The sequence below is a fragment of the Aulostomus chinensis genome, chromosome 16 (genome assembly GCF_037954235.1).
Source record: "Aulostomus chinensis isolate RoL2024-O1b breed Wild chromosome 16, RoL_Achi_v1.0, whole genome shotgun sequence".
Classification (NCBI taxonomy): Eukaryota; Metazoa; Chordata; class Actinopteri; order Syngnathiformes; family Aulostomidae; genus Aulostomus; species Aulostomus chinensis.
In genome coordinates this window covers 2,796,344-2,819,777 of record NC_141335.1, presented here as the reverse complement: position 1 = coordinate 2,819,777, position 23,434 = coordinate 2,796,344, and the positions used below count along the sequence as shown (strand labels likewise).

General features: G+C 44.8%; 2 protein-coding genes across 7 annotated transcripts in view; one reads left to right on the top strand and one right to left on the bottom strand.

Moving 5' to 3' along the window:
* Positions 1-541: 541 nt before the first annotated feature.
* LOC147247134 (5-hydroxytryptamine receptor 7-like) lies at positions 542-8,474 on the bottom strand. Its single transcript, XM_086180842.1, has 2 exons — positions 7,384-8,474; positions 542-6,674 (listed from the first exon to the last, which is right to left on the bottom strand). Exons 1-2 carry the CDS (start codon positions 7,962-7,964, stop codon positions 5,771-5,773), a joined length of 1,485 nt encoding a protein of 494 aa, XP_086036968.1. The 5' UTR covers positions 7,965-8,474; the 3' UTR covers positions 542-5,770.
* Positions 8,475-12,338: 3,864 nt separating this feature from the next.
* Positions 12,339-23,434, top strand: part of arfgef3 (ARFGEF family member 3) — a 42,781-nt gene continuing 31,685 nt past the window's right edge. For 4 of the 6 annotated variants that reach the window (XM_086180227.1, XM_086180225.1, XM_086180226.1 and 1 more), the window contains exons 1-6: positions 15,120-15,509; positions 19,274-19,355; positions 19,565-19,705; positions 20,028-20,096; positions 21,775-21,891; positions 22,854-22,899. In XM_086180227.1, the coding sequence (XP_086036353.1) occupies positions 15,352-15,509; positions 19,274-19,355; positions 19,565-19,705; positions 20,028-20,096; positions 21,775-21,891; positions 22,854-22,899 (613 nt within the window). In that variant the 5' untranslated portion in view covers positions 15,120-15,351. Of the gene's footprint in view, positions 12,865-15,119; positions 15,510-19,273; positions 19,356-19,564; positions 19,706-20,027; positions 20,097-21,774; positions 21,892-22,853; positions 22,900-23,434 lie in introns of those variants that run through there. The other 2 variants (XM_086180230.1, XM_086180229.1) reach the window with 1 other exon arrangement.

The following is a 23,434-nucleotide window of genomic DNA, read 5'->3' as shown; positions in this document are numbered from 1 at the left end:
CAACATCTCTGAGACAAAAGGTTGCAGCTACGACTGAACATTTGTGCATGTGGATGTTTAACACTGCTCTCCTTGTGCACGTGTGGAACAACGTGCAGCCCTGCTCACATCCAGACGCTCGCCATATACTCCATGACAGGAAATGGAGCCGTGCCATGGCGGCACCAAGCCCAGAACGAGTACACTTCAGTGGTTTTCATCCTTTTCAGCTCACAGCATCTAAAGTGAACTAATTCCTTTAATTACAAGGCTGAAGGCATGAATGTGCAGAACCATGACCTATGGTAGCAAAAGATTTATTTACTCCCATCAGCCTGGGTTACTTCAGGCTGATTCCCAAGGTGACCCCAGACGGCCATGACGGTTCACTTAGGAGGTGTTATATCCAAACAAGCTAATGACAAATGAGAGGAAAAAGATAAAAGAGTGAGCTTTTCTTTTAAATTGTGTCTCCTCAAAGCCAAAACTAGGATTTCACTGGTGGAATCTCACTCGGTGACCAAGACTCACAAGCTTTGCATGTTCTTGTATTTGAACAAAAGAAGTCCAGAGCAGCTTTAATTAGTTCGTAAAAAGAGCAACAATAACAATGTTCACGCCTCCTCAGTAGAACTGTGGATGCTGCCCCGTCTCATGGTTACTCTGAAGTAAATGAGGACCAAATCTCAGCAGCGCAAATAATTCTAATGTCCACAAGGCAGCAAAAAGTCCAAGAGGAATTGAGCACACAGAAACAACAGTGCGCTGAAGAATGTCTTTTTTTTTTTTGTTGCCAATAATCTCTGTACAAATCAGCAAACCATAAACCATAAAATAAATGCTAATAGATCTGTAAGAACTTTAAAGTGTAAGAATTCATTCTTGTTGCTCAGGATGTTACGGAGACCTGGAGCAGCCAATTTTTTTCACTGAAGCCACAAGACATAGCTTGTTCCCACGATCAAGTTAATTTGAGGCCACAAGATATAACTTTTTGCCTCTATTTAGTGATTTTATAATTTTGATTTAACAAATTATATTTTGTGGCCACAAATTTATTAAATTTAGGGAACACTTTATATCTTGTGGACTCAAACAGACAAATTTATCTCTATGTCCTTAAAAAATGTTCTCCTACAGCCACTCCAGGGTTCCGTAGCTTGTGGCTGTAACAGTGAATTAGTGAAACTGCAGCTACACAGGTAGGGGCGTGTCGGGGGTTGCAGTACCCCCTGGTGGACCATAAAGCACCTGCACATGTTAAATTTAGTAAAGATGAATAAAATCAGGGTAGCACAGTGGGGCAGTGGTCCTCACGGTGGGCCCCCATCAAGAAGGTTGTGGGTGGAGCCCCGGCTGCAGCACAGGGTCTTTCTGGGTGAGTCTCCATGTTCTCCCTGTTCCTGCTGGGTTCTCTCTGGTACTCCAGCTTCCTCCACAGTCCAAAGACATCAAGAGGGACCAGGTTAATCCAGACTCTAAATTGACCGTAGGCGTGGCTGGGAGAGCCAATGGTTGTCTGTCTCTATGTGTTGGCCCTGCCATGGACTGGTGACCTGTCCAGGGGGAAGGCTGCTGGGATAGGCTCCACCCCCCCCCCCCGCTACCCTTAACAGGATAAGAGGTAGAAAATGGATGGATGGGTTGATTAATGAAAGTACATTAATTTAGTTGTTTATAATGTCGTTCATGACGTTGTGATGTCAGTAAGTGCAAATCTTAGCTTCCTCATCTTAAGTCTGTTGGGTTTGGAGGTCTCTCTCTCTCTCTCTCTCTCTCTCTCTCTCTCTTTCTCTCTTTCTTTGAGAAACCTTGCTGATCAGAATCAACAACTGACAACCCAAAACCATCAGCAAACTATTATTTAAGTGTATGACATCTATAGAGCAGCTATATAATTATTTTCAACATGGTTGTTGAAGGTGGTCGATTCTTTTTAACTTCTGCTGTTGTTCCCAGAAATGAGCCTGCGCTTTTTAATAATACAAACTGACAAATCTTCTGTTTCCTCTTCCATCCCAATCAGATATCTACTCAGAGCCTCTGCCTGAATTAATGGCTCAACATTATCAGATCCCGAGTCTCTGCAATTAGTGTCTGTGATTGCAGGGGACGCACGATGTCCAGAGGGAGGTCAGGCTGAAGATGCTCGCTCACCAAAGTTGGACACCTACCCGGGGGTCAGTGAGGGTCTTCCAGGGTGTCCCCAGGGAGGAGAGGCTTTCACAGCAATTAAACACATCAATCTAACGCTGCATCTCAGACTTCACCTACAATCAACATCAGTGTTTTGTTCAATTTCATGCTAACGTTTGCTTTCATGCTTGAGGGAAATTTGATTTGCAAACAAGTCTACAATTCTGCAAATTTCCAAAGAAGTTTTTTTTTTCTTTTCGTTTCAACAAACTTCTGCTTGTGATAGTTTTCTATTTGATGTTTGTAGGAGCCAGATCAGTGCTGCTGAATCAGGTTTCTTGTGTTTAAATGTTGAAAGCCCTCGGAAGCCTCAAGAAAAATTCTACTGTTGATATTTGTCCACACATTTTCTGACTAAAAGGGATATTGAACATTTCCATGCACCAGCTGGAGTTCATCTACAGCCAGACTGTCAAAACGAGCTGTTGACTCCTTCACTTGCGATTTTTAGGTACCAACATATTTATTCCAAGTATTTTAAGGAACACACCGACTTCCTGGGAAATACAGGACTGCTCGTCCTCCCCAGAGCCAGACAAGAAGATGAAGACCCTCGTCTGTGCTGTGTTGAGAAGGTGCAGAAACCCACGCTAGTTAGCTTAGCATAATGAATGGTAGTGGATGGGAAGTGTTAGCGTGCCTTGTTCAAAACTCACCCAAAATGGGCTCCGCCTGCTTTAGTGAAACCAAGATTGTGATTTGGGTTTAATTTTAGAATCAGACAGAATTACTTCTGTTTCTAAATTTCGGGCACACAAAACAACACTTCTGTTGACTAGCAGAGCGACTGATGCTACTGATAATGGCTGACATCTGCTGGACAAACCAACATCCTGAACCTGATCTAGTTGATCCAGGACACACAGAGGAGCAACTACAGGTTTGTAACTAGTAGGGGCAAGATGGAGGTATGCTAACCTGCCCATCATTACCATTCATTCCCCCAATGCAGCTCAGAGGAGAGAAAGGCATCTCTCTTCCTGTCTGGCTCTGGGAAGGACAGTTTAAAAAAACAAACAAACAAAAAAAACAGCAAAACAAAGATCTCCCCAAAAAGTTGGCTTGCTTCTTGAAGGTGTTGGAGTCATACATGACATTGAAAACATCTGTAGGTGGCATCTTCTCAAAGGTTAAAGTACGGTGACTGGTAAAAGGCTTTATCTTTCTGATTGTCTGACATTTCATCGATGAACCGGATGGCTGGTGGTCCAACGGAACATTAACTGATGGACAATAATCGTCGTTTGCCGACCAGGGGTTGTGTTCACTGAATATATGACAAAGATTAGCTGCAGTAGAATCAGCTGAGCAGTGCAGCTCGTTTTGCTGTGGTCGCCTATATTTGCCATAAAATGTCGTTTGATTTAGGTTTTTTTTTTTTTTTTTAAAGCCAAATCACGCAAAGTGGTTTGTGCTATTAAATCGGCTGAATTATCATTAAGAAAGAAAAAGACTTTTACAACCTTTCCGTTAAATTGATGGACAGCGGGGAAGTCTACAAGGACAAAGGGAAAGGTAGCCAGCAATGATCCGCTCCTCATTGAGTTTAAGTACATGTATCAAGAGCTACTTCAACTGTGACGTGATGCACATCGAGGCTCAAACTGAGGCCCCGACCAGCGCAGTGTCCAATCTAAAACACCAGGTGCATAGTTTGACAGGAGACTCTTGTGTGCTGTAGCCAAACTTAACAGTAACTGAGGAAAAAAGGCACAATCATTTCAGTTCAAAAAAAAGTGTCCCAAGTGATCATTTTGAACTCCCGATCCCAATCCTGTCACATCCTCTTGCCTTAGAAATGCTTGTTTGTTCACAAGTGAGCTGCCTGGTGAAAAACACGTGGTGGTTATGACTGGAGTGTCGGGAGAAGGTTTTGGCGCAATCAACACAGTGATATCGACAAAAATGCACGAACTCATGAGGGTACAACAGTTAGTCCGAGGAGCTGTTGGGACATCTGGAACGTTTGTCCGCTGAACCACGTGGTTATTGGCTTGTGTACATTTTTACATATCAGTTGAGTTTAATCATCTTAATAATAACTTGTCCGTCATGCAACCCAGTCAACAGACAGCAGCACTGGCATTTTAGGTTCCTTCACCGTTTCTAGATTTGTGACTCAACATGGACAAAAATTCACTGACGACTGGTTTTATTTCAAATTGGATGATATTTTCATTAAATTGCTCATACGAGTTTCTTAGACAATATCCTGTTTAAATGCTACATAATGATAATCGTAATTATCTCATTATGAAGCTCTGGCAAGGTTAGGCGGGTTTACACCTGAACTCAATGATCAGGATCCTGAAAACACTGCTGGAAGGGTTAAAGCTGTCGTGGTGTTTCCATGTAAATGTCGAGCAAACTGTTCCCACACTTTGGAGACGTTGCAACAACAACAACAAAAAATGGTAAAGCAAATTAGGTGAAGTTTCAGTGCAGTAAGTATTTTAATCAGAGGATGGCGCTGTAGGCAATGCTAAGCGTGTCTGGAACAGACGGGAAGAAAAGTTCACCTTGGCCATCTTCCAGAAGGAGAAAATCTTGAGGAATTACTTTCAGCCTGTTGAGTTGTGATTATTCTTTTGTGCCAGATAATATCGACCATGTTGCTTCTGTCCAAAGACGAAATATCAATGAAGATGTCGAGGGATCAAACATCAGAGCTGATTAAAAAAGATGGGTTTCCACCCTGCTGACTTTGCACATAACACTTTTTTTTTTTTTAAAGCAACAATAAAATCACCTCAAGCGAGTGTAAAACTCTGATGTAACTGTGTGGATCAGGGCTGTGCCGTCTCTGAGTCTGACCCGTCCACCAGCCCAACCTAGCTTCATTTCTCACGACGCACACGTCGCCATTTTAACCTTTGCTCTCATCAGAGATGGAACACTTGGGGTTTGCAAGAACGCACAATGCCAACATTTCATTCTGTCGACTGGGCTGCACCATATTTGTTCCACTAACGCAAAACTTGACATTTAGAAGCAGTAACAAAACAAAACAAAACAAAAAAAAACTGCCATCATAAGTGAATACATTTGGTGTTCTAGCCTTGTGGACCAACCGAGCTCCAAAGGTTCCTCTTGTGTTGTGAGGGCATGTTTCCTTGGCTCAAATTGAAAATACAAGACACTGGCTAGTGGGTTAGAAAACGGCTGTCCAGAGTGGCACAGTAGCTTAGTACAAAGGGTCCGTTTGTAGCTCTGCCACTCTTAGTGGTAACACCATGTGCAAACTGTTCAGGGCAGGGCGGCAAGTAGTTGTGAATCCACCAGGGTAGCAGCCATCATTGGAGTCGGTGGTGATTACTGCTCAGCAGCGGTGAATATACTGGTGCACAATAGCAGCCACGGCACAGGAAGTTTCAATTAATCTCCAGAATGTTTTAATTTCCATTTGGTTTTCCAGACCTGCTTTCCTCTGTGTGCTCTGATCCACGTAATCACAGCCTCATCTCACCTCAGCAATCACTGTACAAATGTGGGGTAGGTAGCACGGTGGTCTTAAGCCACAGCCATGCTGCATGTTCCTCCCCGGCGGCTGTCTCAGCAGCTCTCTTCAACGCCACTGACTGGCAGACGTACAGCTTTACACATCAGTGTCTGGCTTCTCCACCAGTTTCAGAGCCTCGTGCATGCCAGCCGCTGACAACTTTCGATTGATGTTCCTGTAGCGGCACCTTAGGAGGTTACTGTAGGTGGTCCTCAGGTCACGGTTGAAAAAAGCATAAATGAAAGGATTAATGAGGGAGTTGGCATAGCCGAGCCACAACAGAGTTCTCTCCAGCCAGAGAGGAACGCAGCTGCACTCCACGCCGCAGACAAACGGCCTGGCAGTGGACACCAAGAAGAACGGCAGCCAGCAGAAGCTGAAGGCGCCAACCACGATCCCCAGAGTGGCTGCAGCCTTCTGCTCCCGCTTAAAGATGGACTGGTTTTTCCTCTTCCGGCGCTGGTGGTGTTCACCTGTCTTGAGGAGGCGGGAGACACGAGTGCTGCACTCCTCCTCCACCTCCCGCTGAAGCTTCAACGCAGCCGACACACAGTCCAGACTCTCCTCCTCATCCTCAGCTTCCTCCTCCTGCACAGCCACTGCCTCCCTCACACATTCTGTCCCTCCAGACTCCGCAGGCTGATGCTCATGCCCACCTCGCTCCCCCCGGGGGGCTGACCCAGCACCATGGTCCCTTTCCCTGGGGAAGCCGGTTATGGTGTGCTTTGCAGCGCTGAGTTTGGCTGCTCGGTAGATCCTGTAGTACATGATCAGCATCACCGACATGGGGATGTAGAACGCCACGGCCGTAGAGTAGACGGTGTAACCAAAGTCCTGGCTGATGAGACAGACACGCCCATCGTTGACATTCTGTGCCCAACCAAAGAGAGGCGGGAGGGTGATGGAGGCAGAGAGGAGCCACACTGACAGGATCATTTTGGCCATGCAGCAGCCGTTCTGGCGAACAGGATACGTCAGGGGCTTGGTGATGCCCAGGTACCTATGGAGAGAGACGTGAGGAGGTGAAACATTCTACAAAAAGACAATCAGCTAAAGTATAATCTGGTTTTATTTCTAATTCAACACTGATTTTATCACCAAATCTATGGCAGGTCAGGGATTCCGTCCTCATCCTTAATATGGTGCTCTTGAGCAAGGTGCTGTCCTGCTTATCTTATGTAAGAGTTGAGGTGATTTATGCATCCGTAAAACAGAACGCAGAAAAAGAGATCGTGTGACCAGTGGATCATTCGGCATTTAGGAAACCTGGGGTCAGTTCACCCCGAACACCAGCACATTCACAGATGAGATGGATGACAAACTGTTCCACAATGTTATTAAATTCATCGACAAATAGGGTTGTATTAGTTCTGAATGTGGATACATTCGGATGGAGAACAGTTGGTCCTCCTCCTCACTGTCAGGTGAGGAGAGAATCCAGCCAAAAGGTCAGGAGTTTTAACCCCAAATTCAGCTTTTCACACTCAGCGTTTCTGTTTGAAGGTGACTGAGAATCCGCCTCTGACCCTTGAATGTTTTAATGTCTGATTACAGTGAAACGCTTGAGGGACGCAAAACCCAGGAGAGGAATACGAGTCCGCTCCATGTGGAGGTTCCTGCGCAAATATACAGATCAATAATAGATGAGTTGGCTGGGTTTTTCCTGTGTTTGGAAGTTTAATATAACTTTTACAAGAAGTTTGTCTTACCTGTCAATGCTGATTACGCACAGAGTCATGATGGAAGCGGTGCAGCACATCACATCCATGGCGATGAAAACGTTACAGAAGAACTGGCCGAATATCCATTGGCCGCCGATCAGGTCCGTTATACTGACGAAGGGCATCACGGCCAGGGCCACCGACAGGTCTGCCACGGCCAGAGACACGATCAGATAGTTGGACGGCTGACGCAGCTTCTTGACGAAGCACACAGAGATCACCACCAGCATGTTACCGCAGATGGTGGACAGCGTGAGCATGGTGAGGACCCCGCCGATCAGGACTTTCTCCACCCGGCCGTAGCTCAGGATCTGCTCCCCACATCGGGTCCCGTTCGTCTCCATGACCTGCGGCTGACTGGAGGTGGATGGAGACGTCGCTGCCGCCGCCGCCGCTGCTGCCGCAGCCTCTGCGGCGCCCTGCGCAATCCTGAGCAGCCGGGGCGCAAGAGCCTCCGAGACCATCACGTCCGTGGACTCCCCGAAATCACCGCCACCTGCTCTTTCGTCTATCATGAACCTCATGTTGCCACTACCGAGGGTCCCGTTACTCGCTCCCGCAATAACCATTCTGCTGCCTCCTGTTCCTTTTCATCCATGGACTTGGAGATCCGTCCGGTGGTGACATAGACGCACAGGTGTGTGATGTAGCAGCCCCCTTCCACCTCTCCCCTCAGGGCGAACTACTCTTATGATGCGCTATAGTTTCCCTTCATAAAGCCTCGACGCCTCAATTCTCCTATTTAGAGGAATACTCGTCATGACGCACGTGGCACGCTGTAGGCATATTCCCAAAATACCTGACCTATTAAATTTGGATTTTTATTTCCTGTTGTCTGGCCACACTGACTGGCCACCACTCCACTTTTCAGCCCTGTGAGCAGAGAGACAGAAACTTAGCCGCAGTGCGCGCTCATACTTATATGTATATGTCACATAAGTTGACGTGTGACGTCAAAAATCCATGTTCGAGAGCCCGTGTGGGCTGGTGAAGACGCAGTACTGAAACACAACAAAATGGAGCAAACAAGAACTCTCGAGTTCTTCCTACTGAAAAAATGTCTTGGCGAGGACAAACTGTGCCCGTGGATGGCAGCGCGTAATTGCGCGGACTGAAGACGCCTTCCGTTGATTTTTGGAATGTATTTTGGTCTCGGCTGAGTTATTAAGCACCTCCCTCCCACACACGTAGGAGAACATGAGATAGATGATTATTGGATATAGAATATAGTTTAGTTGTTGCTGTTGCTGTTTGGTCTCGATGTCCAGTTTTTTTGGTGAACAGAAACAAGGACTGATTTTACCTCCAGTACTCTCGAGATGAGCTGCCTCTTGTGTTACTCAGGTGAGGAAGCTAACCTGCCGAATTCCCTCTAATTCCCCTTCAATTATCAGGCTTTTTTTTAAACAAGTAGGTGCATTAATTATGATTATATACGAGGCGCAATCTTCTTCCACCTCAAGTAAAAAGAACAAAAACAAAAGTGTGATATTTGTGTTTTTGGAGGCGACAGCGAGGTTCTCCAGAAGCCCTCCATCATCTCCTGAGCTGAGCCCAATTACTGTATGATAACCCCACACGTGGGCATGATACTAATGCGGCGAGTAGCCTTGAGCAGTGGCGCCTCCAAGCGGTCATAAGCGTGTATTGAGTGTTGCCGCTGCTCATTCCTGCAGTGTTGGGCTCCAACCTGGTGTTTGTCAATTTCCTCCCTTCAGATTTTTAGGGCCTGAGCCCGAAGACCCTATTATGTTTGCTCGGCAGAGCAACACATTAGCAGCACTAAAAACACTAAAAACACACACTAAACAGTGTCCCAGCCCCCCCCCCCCCCCCCAACACGCATGAGGCTGCTCGTTTTTTCCCTGTGTTTCTCTTTCCAGAGCTATAATGAGAATATTGAACCCTACGGACTGATGGGGCAGAGGATTCAAAAGCTGACATAGACTTTGGAGAATCGATGAATTTGATCGATTTATGCCAAGTTACATTTTATAGGTATGTTTTTTTTAATAATATCACTTTTGCTGTAATGTGTGTGACTTGAATATCTGGGAGAGAACTGAAAGTAAAAAAAAAAAAAAGTTTAAATTAAGAGATGAAATTGCATTACATGTCCTATTGAACAGGGGTGAATTCACAAGGGGTTTGTAAAAACAGAAATAAAAAGTATCTTGTTCATACCCAAATTAAATCAATAAAAACAAACTTTTTAGAGTTGAAAACGCAGGCGGTGCAGCGTCGACCAGCAGCAGCGGCAGGTCGTCATTATTGCTGTCCTGCAGCTCCAGGAATCTCCAACTTCTTATCAAGGCTGCCGCCACATTTACAACAGGAGAATCTATACTCCTTGAAAGTTGTTGAGAATTCCCAGAATTTAATATAAACTTGATGTGAAAATCTTAAATCCACAAAAAAAGGCCGCATCAGCAACATTTAAGACCGTGATGAGAAATGTACGAGAGCAACATGATGAACGAGTGCATGAGAGGCCAAACCACCAGCTGAGAGAGAAACTGATGTTAGCACTTTTAGAGCCGTCAGCAGCCATCTTTGCTTCGAAAGCTGGCGAGTAAAAGAACCTCGATTTATTGGGATGAATTCCTCCTAGAGTCCGGCCTTAAACAGCTCTCCTACCTGAGCACGACGGCATCAGTTTTAACAGCACTACTGTTATTCTCGCGTCTGAAAGGCACAAAACCCCTGCGGTGGGGCTACAGGAGCAAATTTATGGTTTTGGAACTACATGTTCCACAGATATGAGAGTCCACATGTTCACGTCGTAATATTTCCTATTTTTAAAAACCTTTATGTTGCAAATTTGCCTCGGGAGACTTTTTTTGCATCTGTACAACATGAACATTCTCTACTTTTAGGTCCTTAGTTTGAAGGAGGGAAAAAAAAATCCTCATCCTCCTCTCTCAATTTAGATTTGAGCAGAAACGGAGGGAATTCTGAGACCTGCTCAAGACGTCGTGCGACCAGAATGGTTTTTGCCTCTGTAAATGTGTTTCTGGCTGAAACCTGAACAACGGAGCGAGCGAGAGTTTACACCAGCGTGAGCAACGATCACCGACGCCAAGGACATTTTGCTCAACCCTTTCACAGTAAACACTGTCAGAGTGGGGACACACTTCATATCCGTCATGACCCCCCGTCTTCATTACTTCTAGGTGTTTATGGAACTAAATGGACGCGGGCAGCCATTTTGCCCCTTTTGGGTCAAACACTTGACCTCCACAGGGATTTCCTGGTGTACTGCCAATGTCACAACACCCAGAGCACAAAGAAACAAGCCCATGTTTGCTCCTACAACTACAGGATGTGCTACAATGTAGTGTCTCTTCTCTCCGTAACTCCCTCCATAAACTTCCTCCTATTTTGGCCTCTGTCAGAATGTCTACATAGAGAATTCCAGGTTAGCTTGTACCTGAAAGCGACTGTAGCAGGAGTTTGGTGTGTGGTTTGAAGACCGGAGGAGCTTGGAGGATGTTTGAAACAGGCTTCCTTCCATCTTCATTCTTAAAAAAGGCTCTGATCTCTCCTTTAACTAAAAGTCCGAATATCTTTGCTGTCCTCAACATCTTGCCTCGCGCTTGTCCTCTGGGACTGCATGGATCTCAGATATTCATTTGGCTCTTCTTGAGTTTAATCCATTAGAATAATTGAGCGAACCGTTGAGTTTAATCATGATTAAAGTCTCGGCCGGACAGCTGTGTGTCCTGGTAAAATCATGTTCATCACTGTCTGCCGTTTACTGTCGGACGCTTTATCATCATTACACACCAACAGTCACTTCTCATGACCTTGCTTTTTTACCAACCATCTGTTGGAGCGTGCATTGATGTCAATAAATCCTCCCCTGAAACACACCAGCGAATCGAGACGATGAACATCTGAACGGATGAAGCTATGACACGCTCTGCCTCGCTGCTGCACAAACCTGATACCAGAATAATGAATCATTAAAGATAATGCATTTCATAAAGTTTTATTAAAAACATGCTGTGCACACAGTTTGTCTGCACTGAGAAACACGTAGGTCAGATATGTAAGAATGTTGGTCTTGGCTTGGTCCCGTCTCTTGTCGCATCCCTAAGACATCTGGCCCTACGACTACAACCTACGCAAAGAACAAATTGATTGTGTTGGACGTGTCTGAGTGGCGTAGGAGTGAGTCCTGAATCCTGTAAGTAAGTTAGCGTTGTTGAACATCTGGCTTGCTTGTCTCAAAGTCAGTGGCTTTTCAACTGAATACCTGAAGTTAGTTAATTTGTCCCCACTGGCTTAATGTCACATTTTGTCATGCTGAATAAACGACACAAGTAACTACTGCACTCACACACTTCAAACCGTTTATTGGTCTTAAAAGCAGCAGATGCTAACAAGCAGCTGAACAAATGTTCTCAAACTAAAAGAGGAAGGAGCGCTAAGCTAGTTGTGCCACTGTGGTGTCACGCGTCTGTGGCGCAACTTCGATTGATTGCTTCTAATTTTGCATCTTCGCATAAAAAAAAAATCATAAAAGTTATGCTAATTTGTGGAGAGAATTTTGCTGAACATAAACTTTTGTTTGGATGTAGAGTGTATCGATCCCTTTGGTCTGTGTGATGCTTCCTTCCAGGTCAGCCTACAAAATTGTGTCTACAGCACTGTAATGCACTTAAAGAGAATTTATATGTTAAATAATATTTCTAATAACTTAAAGGGAACAAAATATGAATTTAATGATGCCTTGAGTGTGATTCAGGGAACTGAAGGTGGGTTAAAGGTTTTATTCTGAAGGCAGAACCGACTGCGAGCCGCGCTTCCTTCCGGGACAAGAAATCCCACTCCGGTGGCTCCTGGTGCTCCAGGCCGCATTTTCAAACTCCCCCGCTGGGGAAAAGGTGTAAATACAGTGTTGCCAGGTTACACGGAAGTCCACTTTCAGCGGAGGTCTGTGCTGAGAGTTCATTTCCCGGCTTGGCGAGGAGGATCCGCCGACACGGATCTGGACTCCGGGAAGAACGCGCGGATCAGCTGGAGCGGATTCCACTGCACGGCGGTGAAGGGGAATAAACGACCGATGGGTTTGGTAAAAGGGCGGTTCTGGGGAGATTAGCCACCTCTGGATGTTTAATGGAGGTTGCTGCTCCTGCACCAGAGGGTCTCGCTGTTCCACTGGGCAGCCACAGCGGCGGATTAACACTTCCTCCTCCGACCTGAGAGGATCAGCCGGCCTGACATCATTGGCTGCTCGTCAGGAATGAATCATCGTCTTCATCAGGGGGGTTCAGGGATGCTGTCACGGTCGTTGCATCTTTAAAAACACCACAGTCACAACCAGCCCGACTAACCGGCCCTTCTGTGAGATTATTAGGGCGTTTAACGTCGGAGGTAGCATGGAGGAAATCCTGCGAAAGCTGCAGAAAGACGCGTCCGGCCACAAGCACAAAGCTATCCGCGACGCCTGCGTCCACGCCTGCGGTGAGTGTGAAGCTGCCTCCCCGGCTCCAGTGTTGCAACAGCCGGGGGGTGGAGGATGGGAGGAATAAGCCCACATACACCTGCTACATTCTAGGAAACGGACCACAACCATACAGGCCTGGATGATGTTGGTCAGTCAGGTAGTGAGGCGGAGGTGGGAGTCCATGTGCCGTGGACGAAATTAAAAGTACACCTTCTGTTTGCTGGAGCTGGTTCTGCTGTCAACAGTTCCATCTTTACCAAATGAGGCTTGTTTGTTGATTAATTCGGACAATTCATCCTTGTCTTGATACAAGAGAACGTCCAAGAAACGAAATAGTTTTGTTTTCATCCATTTGCCAGACTGCACATGAATGCACCATCCCGGCAGATTTGCTCTGCTGACCAGGGGTGGGAAGCTCCAAAGGCCCAGGATAGAAACCCGGGGAGTTGCCAAGGACCTCACGGATACATTATCCATCACCTTATACTTTTACTGCCATAGATTGCAATGCGATATCCATACCAGGGGGGTAAATATTGATTGAGTGTTGTGAAAGGTGGCCAAAAAACCCCCAAAAAACAATATTGCAATTTTCAACTGCAATATTTTTCCCTCAAAGGAAAACTTTCTCAAAATCTGTTGTATCTTCTAAAATGAATTTTCAGTAAAACAGCATATAAGATAAGATAAACCTTTATTCGTCCCACAGTGGGGAAATTGGCATATGAGAGCTTATGATGTGGTAATCTTCCTCTTAAAAGTAATTCTCAATTCGTTTATCCATAAAACATTAGAGAAAGGTCTGCATCAACCCTCAACCGTTTCTAAACCACTCACACAAACACCAGATCTGATGTTATTTACAAGTTAACGTTAAATTACAAGTCGTTTAATTCAGAGTTTGTGTCTTGTCGGGGTGCCGTGCGCTCGGTCAGGATGTTTCCCCGTTATCTAAGATATCATAGAAGATTATTGAAAGATTAGAGGGCACTTTTGGGGCCCCTCCTGGACCAGGGTCCAGCACATTTGACCCTGTTAAGTCAGCGGTTCTGGTCTCAGCTGACCAACAGTAAATAGCTGTCTCCCGGTCCCTGGCTGTGACGCACATAATCTGTCTTGGACACATCATCTGACGCCCACAGATGCACTTTGCTGTTTGCTCGCAGCTGCTACAGTTGCGTCCTGATCGTGCTGTCTGGTCCTGGCTCGGTCCTCTTGGGTCTTTGAGAAATATAAATCGATATATGACTTTTTTCTGTGCATTTGTTCTTGTTACTGTGGCCTTGCTAAATGCTGAGTTAAGCTGGCTGCAAAGTAAGTAAAAGGCTGGGATCAGGAGGAGTGTACTTCTGTCCTGCCAACGATTCCAGATCGTTGAGGATGTGACTGATAGATTATGTGGGGCCTGTAGTGCATCAGTTAAAGATCCCCTCTTGTATGGGGTGTGTTTGTAATGAATGTCCAGTTCTGTTCCCTACAGCTGAGGACCAAAGTGGATCCAGACACATGCACACACACACACCTGCAGCTTCATGCTGGTGACGTCAACTGTGACACGTCAAAAATCAACATTAGCCACCACTTTTCCGTGATATCTGTCCCCCGGCTGCCCCAAAGCTTTTGGAGACACGCCCGTAACATCAATCCATGTCCAGGACATACAAGTGTGACAAACTCCACCTTTGACACACAAACTCGCTCACACACAGCACTTATGTATGGTGATGTAAAGGGCAAGGGCAGCGCTACACAAAACCTTGACACACACCTGAACACGGAGGACTGGAAGCATCACCACTGATGGTTAGAGAGAAGCCTTGCTCACAAAATAAATGTGCAATTTAAAAAAGACGTCGGACAAAACGATCCTCTGTTTTCGTCCCAGCGACATTTCAGACGTTTCAGCAGCAAGGAGTTATGAGAAATAGAGCGTCAGAATGCTGGAATGAATAATAAGTACCAGTTGGTAAACATGCAATATTAAGATTAGGGAAAATAAAATTAAAAAAAAAAGATATACAAAAAAGTAAGTTATCAAATACATAATTCATGTCTTTTGTTACTCCTGTGCATATATTTATGTTATTTATTTGATGTTACTTTATCATTATATTTGATCATGACTATTATGTAATTATTATATCAGTATCTTTTTTTTAAATTCAATCGTGTCATTCGTGATGGTGGCAGTTGTAACCCTCCGTATGTGGCAGCATGTTTCGGCCCTGAAACAGCAGTGCCCTGCTTCTGACTTCAGCGAGCCGCTCCCTGTGGAACACTTTGTACTGCTTGTGTTTGTGATTTTTGATATTTAAGCTCGAAATAAGGGGGACTATTTTTAGTAGTCCCACATTTGGGTTGTCTCCTGTGGCAGGAGGATGGGTTGTGGTCTTTTTAATGAGATGTTTTAGCAGGAATAAACATGACCGCCGGCCTTGTCCTTAAACTTCATTGCAGCTATCGCATCTCAGCGAATATGCTAACACTCCTCTCACTCTTTATGAATGCAGTGCTCTTCAAATTGTAGTTGTGTACTTTTACTTCATGTAAAGCGTCATTTAAAAACTATTTTTCCCCCTTTTATTTATTTTTTGTCCCATTCAATGACAGAAACTCTGCAGCGTCAGAATGGATCAGCCAAGATTTCAGCCTCTCAACTTCGGTAAGCGAACAACCGACGCACAATCATTCTTGACTTTAAAAATACACTCAAGACAAAATAACAGCTGTATGCAACTCTTCTGATTCCAAAATACAAAAAAAAAAAAAGATGCTGAATCATCCACATCAAATTTTTCACGGGTAATGTGAAGGCTAACGTTAAGGCTAGCAAACATGTCTAACGTTAGCTCAGCTGCGCTAGCTGGCTGTGTGTTAGCTTAATAGCAGCACTGTGGAACGGTACCTTGTTAAGTGTTTGCTGAACTTAAGTATTTTTCACAGACTTTTTCTCCAGATAATGACTAGTAAGGTATATTTGGGTTTGTTGTATTCATGCTGACAGTTAGACAAGTGAATAAAAACAGACTTTACATTAAGTAAATACACATATATCTACAAGTCAAAAAACTGTACGTATCTATACACATAAAGGCTCCCCAACATTCATACTCATACATACTCCTTTAAGTACATGAGCATGAATGTGAAAGATAATTTCCTTTATCGTGAAGTAAAAAAACATATATTATCCCATGATAAAAGTTTAATTTAACTCGTCAAGACAAGATAAGGAGGATCACCATCTTCTGATGATGCTATATTTTAAAGATTGCGTTAAAAATGTATCGCAAATACTGCTTTCATGGCTTTTGTAAGTGCCGGCTTTATTATGACGACTATAATCCATCCAGGTGCCCGTGTCATCACCTGCAGGCTAAAATGAGAGAGAGACTTCATTGAAGGAATTTGTTAAATCCCGGTAATTTGAGAAGGAGGTGAGAAAAGAGCTTGAGAGTTGAGTTGGACTGACAGGTTCAGAGACCAGAGTGCTGTAATGTTCCCAGAACCCTGCTTGTGGTCTCGAGTCAGAGATCGCCAGGTCACTGTGGTTTACACGCTGCGTTTGTCTGATTCTCTGGTTTGCGTGAGTGGTGGAAGCCGAGCTTATCATTGAGGAATGAACCGTCTGGCCCTGCGTTACGTTCTGCTCTGAATGTTAGCATAAAACCTCAGGTGTGTTGTTGCACAACAGGATTAAGCAAAAACTACTGGACTGAGCCGAATGCGATTATGTGGAAAGATGCATTGTAGACCCGTGAGATTGTGTTGTTGTCTGGATCACCTTCATGAGAACATGAAGGAGCATTACCCACAGTCATAACATCTGGTAAATATAGTGTGGAGGCAGCTGATTTAAGGGCCCATCTCCTTAATATCACTGTGGATCTCGCTTTGGAATCTTCCAATGTTGTGTTAACGGTGTTTGAATATATAAAACGTAAAGTGGAGCTGCTGCTGGTGGCTGTTGACGAAGGTGCCATAAATCCTGCTGGCAATTGCAGCTCAACATGACATGAATTATTAATCCAGGAATCTCTGTTGTTTTAGTAGCGTGATTGGATGAAATATTGATGATGATGTAATGTAGTGCGATGCTACTCTCTGGCTCCACAGCGGAAGGCACTTACTTCACCATTGGCTTTGAGCCTTAGCCGATACCTGCTGCAACAACCTGACTGACACAACCAAGCAGGACACAATTACACTTCTCCCTGCAGGATTGCAGCTGTGGGGCGCCCTTGATTGACAGGATGATGACATGGCTGCTTGAAAAATTGCATAATTACCTAGAAGAGTAATCCTATTTATCCCCAAGATACTTTGTCAGCTGATAAATGGGTCTTGTGTATTTTTTTAGTGGTTTGATATTCTCCTGTAGTGTTTTTGTGCTCAATTAAATTGTGCCTTCAGGCCTGGAACAACAGTGGATCAAAGGTCAAAGTTCAAGGTCACTGTTACCTTACATAAGTGCAATATCAGTGGAATACCTTGAGGGATTTCTGCATATTTGCCTCAAATGCAACTAGGACTCAGGAATTAAGTGAAAAGATTTGATTTTGTGCGTTTTGAGTCTAGATGCTTGTTGTTTTTGTGTCTTTGTGTGCTCATGAATAGACACTGAATGTCAGACCGTTGATAGGACGGAGCAGGTGGGTCTGAGAAGTGAAGCCCATGAAGAAGAGCCTTAAAGGGGTCGTTCTGATTCAGAGAGATGGGGCTGGATGAGGTCGTCGTCCACAGTCAGGTTCTTGTCTTCAGGAGGTGTGGCTCAGCGCGTCTTCTGGCTTCTGATTACATAGTCACAGATCAAAAATCTAATTCATCCACCTACATAAATGCCCACAAATGGATGATGTCACAATTGCTGCGTGCACGTTTCATAAGCATCTGTGCCCTGATCTCATTGATAGTCCTGCTAAGCCTGCCAAGAGTTGTAGACTCGTTTCTGTTCTGAGCTCAGAGCTGAAGGCCAGTAGCCTTCTATCAGCAGCAGAGATCAGTGACTCACACGAGGACAAATAACCAGGCCGTCACGGAGAAGGAGCGAGATAACGGAACAAAGACGAAGAGAGAGGGAAGAGATGGACAAAATGAGCTTCAGCTTTGGGATTCCAGTGCACTTGCTGTGTTATATAACTGAGTTTCTCCTTGACTGTGCGTAGTTTTAGTTATCAAAAAAACAACAACAAACAAACACACAAAAAAACTTATTTCTTTGTGGAGTTGAAATTTGAACACACTGAGGTTATATTTACAGTGCTTGGTGGTGTGAATGTCTCTCATATTTGCTACAAAAATACGCTTGAATGTATTAAAGAATTACGCACAGTCAGTTTTTTCCGTCTAACTCAGAACATGTATATTCTAGAGATTACGGTAAGAGGATTGATTTCGTTGAAGGGAGAAAAAGCCGGAGGTCCATTTTTTTTTTGTAGATTATTATTTCTATTTACCTACTGGATTGTACAGAGCCTCTACAGTATCACTCCTGTCCATGTCAGTAAAACCAATTGGAACTGAAGAGGATGATTCAAGGAGAGGCGAGAGCAGGGATTCATGGGAAAATAACACAGATGCGAACAGACCTCCATCTCCATTTGACCCCGATTACGAAACCTCCCTTTATCTCTGCGGTGGATGAAATGTCAAGTCGGAGGAGAAACACTCAAATAAATTGTTTTGTCCTCGGTTGTAATTTGATACCATGAATACAAAATGTTCAGTATACCTCTTAGAGCGGGAGGGAGGCGGGAGGATCTGGAGGTCATGATGAGTTTATGATTTACTGTTGGGGGGGGTCAAGGCTGAGGCCCTCTCAGGTTCTGCCGGTCTGTTTTCCTCTCTGACCTCTATTAACTCCACACGATGTTTAATATTGAAGTCATGAGATCAAAACTGCATCAGATTTTGTAACATGAACGCTTCATTTTTTCCTCTGGAGAGTTGAACCAAGGTGCACTGGATCCTGCTGGGAGTAGCAGCACGGAGGAAATGTTACACATATTTATAGATGATTATGTGGATAATTTTCTCCAGACTTGGTGGAGGGATGTAGAATGAGTCAAGGAAGAATCCATTTTGATGTTTCACCATAGAACAGGGAACTGGTAACTGGACTCCATGTGGTCAGATCTTTTCCAAACTTCACACTTTCCATGAGTCAGTTTTACCGCTGGAGCCACCGCAGTCGTCTGACAGACCGTTTGGGTTTTGATAATGCCAATCATGTATAAAACTACAAGCCTCTTTGCCCCTGACTTTTCTTAAGCCTAGAAGGTTCTAAAATTAAAGCCAAGTGTTTTAATGCATAATCCACCAACACCTACACTGAATGGCGCATGTCGGTCTGTAGGACCATGATCACCGCCATGATGGCGGTGTGATGTGATACGGTTGTAAGCGATGTCTGTGCTCGTGCCTCAGGGAGCGCTGTCTGCTGCCGCTCCAGATGGCTCTGGAGTCCAAAAACACCAAGCTGGGACAGACGGCGCTGAGTGGCATGCAGGTACACAATTATCAAAATATTCCTTCCTCGTAGTATTGCCCTCTTTCTTACCAATTCTGTGTGTAGACACTAATGTTTTAAGTTAAGTTTGTGTGTACTCTAGAAAATAAGCACACACACACACACAGGTGGCCATGTTTAATTGGTGCGATGTTTTCCTGTGCCATGGGAGTGAGCTCCTTCTCTCCTTTCTGCCTGGTCCCCATCAGAAACTCCTGTGTGAGGACAGGTTTGTGGGCGGGGTCGGCGTGGAGGTGGAGGTCCTGGAGAGCCAGCTGCTCAGCCAGATGCTGGAGGCTGTCCGAGTCACCCCGTCTCTCCATGAGGACCTGCAGGTGGAAGTCATGAAGGTGAAACCAGAGGATGGAGATCCAGTCAGTGTTTGTCTGTTAGCAGGTGTCACTGATTACAACCACACAGAGAACCGTTAGCCTGCAGTTGGCCTGCATTAAAAAGAGTGAAGTGATTTAGGGACGGCACAGCTGGGAGTAGAGTGACCGTCCAGACACCGAAGGACCGCTGGTTCGAGCCTCACGTCTGTTGCTGACATTGATTTTCTTCATGATTATGACTTGAATCATTTCCCCCAAGCTGGTACTTTTACTTCCCTGGTATTTGTTAAGAGTAAAACTATTTCTCTTTTAACAGGCTGTTTCTGTCTACTGTGTGCAGGTCCTGTTGTGTATCACCTACTCCCCTAACTTTGACATTAATGGAGACTCCATCCTCCGCATTGCTGAGGTAAGACAACAGATCCAAAGAGGACGAGTGAAAAATGTCCCTCTAACCCTTTAAGATCATCTCCTGTCATATTATTATTCACCTGTTAAAAGTAGTTCTCCACTCAGTAGTGTATTTTGCCCTTCAAGTTTTCACATCTCAGACTCTTGAGCTCACAAAGACAGTTTTCCCTCTTACATTACTTCTTTATTGACAGCTGCATGTATTTAGCTTGAAGCTAGAGGACACTGATGCTAACAAAAATAAAACTGTCGATATCATCTGTTAGGCAAAAGACAGTGAAGTATCACTTAAGTGCAGTTTGTATGTAATTCATTTGAATGAAATAATCAACATTCCAGTTCCTATTTCATTACATGGGCGGCATGGCTCAGGGGTAGAGTGGCCGTCTAGCAACCAAAGGGTCGCTGGTTCGATCCCCTACCCCGGTGACCATGTCAAAGTGTCCTTGAGCAAGATACTGAACCCATAATTGCTCCTGATGAGTAGGTTGGCGCCTTGCATGGCAGCCTCCACCATCAGTGTATGTGTGTGTGTGAACGGGTGAATGAGACGACACTGTAAAGAGCTTTGAGTACCGCTAAGGTAGAAAAGTGCTCTATAAAATTGAGTCCATTTACCATTTCTTATTTTTTGAAGTGTCCATTGCCAGCCTCATGTTCACATCAGCAAAGAGTTTATTGCTTTTAAGGCTCTGTTTCCTGAGTAAGAAAGATGCTAGAACTCTGTAGTAGCATGTTATCTGGGGGGAGTTTTCCACATCCACAGAAGGATCAGCAGCGTTTGTACCCAGGTGGTGTTTGACGTCCATTAACAGCTCATAAAAACCTGCTCGACGTGTGTGTGTGTGTGTGTCTGTCTGTCTGTCTGGGCCAGGCATCTGGTATGTTTGTGTTGGAGTGTTGGATGATATTTCAGGTTGGCTGGAGAGGTTGTCAGCACCACACCATTATCACCAACATCCCGTATCAACAGTGCAGCTTAGTTCTAAATACAGGAACTGGTAACACAGAGGGATTTATTTAGTCTGGACTGGTGGAGCACAAACTGCAACATGAACATTAAACTGGAAGTCATGGGCATTGTTCATTTTTGTGGGTATAAATATTACACAGGCTGATTTCATTAAGGATACAGCAAGAGAGCCTGTATCTGAGTTTCTTCTTATTTTTGTGAATTGTTGCAGTGTTCTTGCTAAAAATTCAAAAATTTTCCCCTTTTTTCTCCTGAAATGATCCCAATCTGAGAGCTAAGTACCATCTCAGCCTTGATCTCAGTGAGCAACAGTTGCTGCAGCATCTGAAGGGTCAGGGTTAGCCGTGCTGACCTCACAACATCAACCCTGGTGTTCATGGAACTGAACAGGAGCTCTGGAGTGTTTTGTTGCCTGGGCCTGGTAACTGTGAAGTGTGTGTGTGTGTGTGTGTGTGTGTAGTCTGGAAGATGTTTGCCACTCTGACAACATGCCCCCTTTTGCCCTTGTAGTCTGGTCTCTATAGTAACCTGTGACGCCATGGAAACCTCACATGAATTTTCCGAGGTGTTCAGTGTTTGCCTGTGATGCTTTCAGGGCACTGCGTCAAGACATTTCCAATATCAGGACTCAGATATAAGCAAGAGGATGTTCTGACTGACTGTGTGTGTGTGTGTGTGTGTGTGTGTGTGTGTGTGTGTGTAGGTGTGTATCGAGACGTACATGTCCAGCTGTCACCAGCGCAGCATCAACACGGCGATCCGAGCCACCCTGAGCCAGATACTGGGTGACCTGACGCTGCAGCTGCGACACAGACAAGAGGTCACACTCGCTGAAAACACACGCTACACAAACACAGAATGAAGGAATCAGAGTGGAAGCCTCAGTGCAGTCGTACCCACTCAGTTGCTTCTCTTTGGAGTAATGACACAATTTGAAAAGCTCACTGTGATTAGTTCAGGAAGGCTGGGAGACAAGATTGTTCTGACTGTAAAACCTATAATCTCTGCAGTCTGCCAAAAGAACGAGTTGAGTTGTTGAAAATAAAATTTGAGATTTTAGTTTTTTGTGAAGCACTTTTATAAGCTGGATACTGTATATCTCGTTATCACAACAAAAACGTTTTTTTTGATCTCATGATAATGAGGCAAGGTTTTACCAGCATGAGCTAATGGCACAAAACATTAAAAACAAATACAGCTTTTCTTACTGAAATAGTAACATATGGTGTCTTTTTAACTGTTTTTTAACCTATAGTTAATTTACACGAATTAGATTTATAATTTATTGATTTAGTTGAGCTGATTTTTATATATCATAACTTCTCCTGGGCAACACGGTGGTACAGTGGTCCTCACTGTGGCCCCCAGCAACAAGGTTGTGGGTGGAGCCCCGGCTGCAGCACGGGGTCTTTCTGGGTGAGTCTCCATGTTCTCCCTGTTCCTGCTGGGTTCTCTCTGGTACTCCAGCTTCCTCCACAGTCCAAAGACATCAAGAGGGACCAGGTTAATCCAGACTCTAAATTGACCGTAGGCGTGGCTGGGAGAGCCAATGGTTGTCTGTCTATGTGTGTTGGCCCTGCCCTGGACTGGTGACCTGTCCAGGGTGAACCCCGCCTCTCACCTCAAGGCTGCAGGGATAGGCTCCACCCCCACCTCCTTTAGCAGGATAAGCAGTAGAAAAATGGATGGATGGAATAATTTCTCCCTGTGAGGGAAAACTGCAACATATCTGGAATAATACAGAGACGGTAAATAAGCCTCCTGTTGTCTCGTCTTCTGCAGGGTGCAGATGGCGAGGAGGTGACTGCACCGCCACTGCAGAGACGAGGTACGTTATTACCAAACCTTCACCTCACCCGTACATGTATATAATGCTCCGCTTATTAGATGGTAAAAGCTTTCGTCGGCTTTTTCCAAACCAGCAGATAAATTGCCTGAAAGTTTGCTAATGCAGTTGAATCCCCCTGGTATCTATGAGAAACTGTGGATTTGGGCAGCCCTCTGCAATCCTGGTAATGTGCCCGTCTGTGGTGGTGAGGGTATCAAAGCTGTGACTGATGAAACTTGGAGCTGTGTGGAGCTGAGTCTGTCCAGAGGTTATTTCAGGACATGTCAGAGGACCTTCCCAGTTCCTGCTGGCCTTTGGATTGGACACCCATGAATTCATTAGACTCCTGTCTTGTCTTAGTTCATCCTGTCTTATCTGACATATTCTAATAAACATCAATTGTCCATCAGTTTCAAAATTTTTCATCTAAGCCAGGCTGAGATTTCTCATTAAAGCGTCCCAAAAAAACAAAAAATCAATGAGAGGCTCTTAACTTCAGGATAGACGTGTTAGACGTGTTGGTGACATTTGCAGA

What these genes read in the sequence shown, in the direction of transcription:
- LOC147247134 (XM_086180842.1), bottom strand. Translation starts at nt 7,964, where the DNA reads ATGGTTATTGCGGGAGCGAGTAACGGGACCCTCGGTAGTGGCAACATG. An exon ending in TGCGTAATCAGCATTGACAG is followed by an intron (nt 6,675 to 7,383) that starts GTAAGACAAACT and finishes CTCTCTCCATAG; the next exon opens with GTACCTGGGCATCACCAAGC.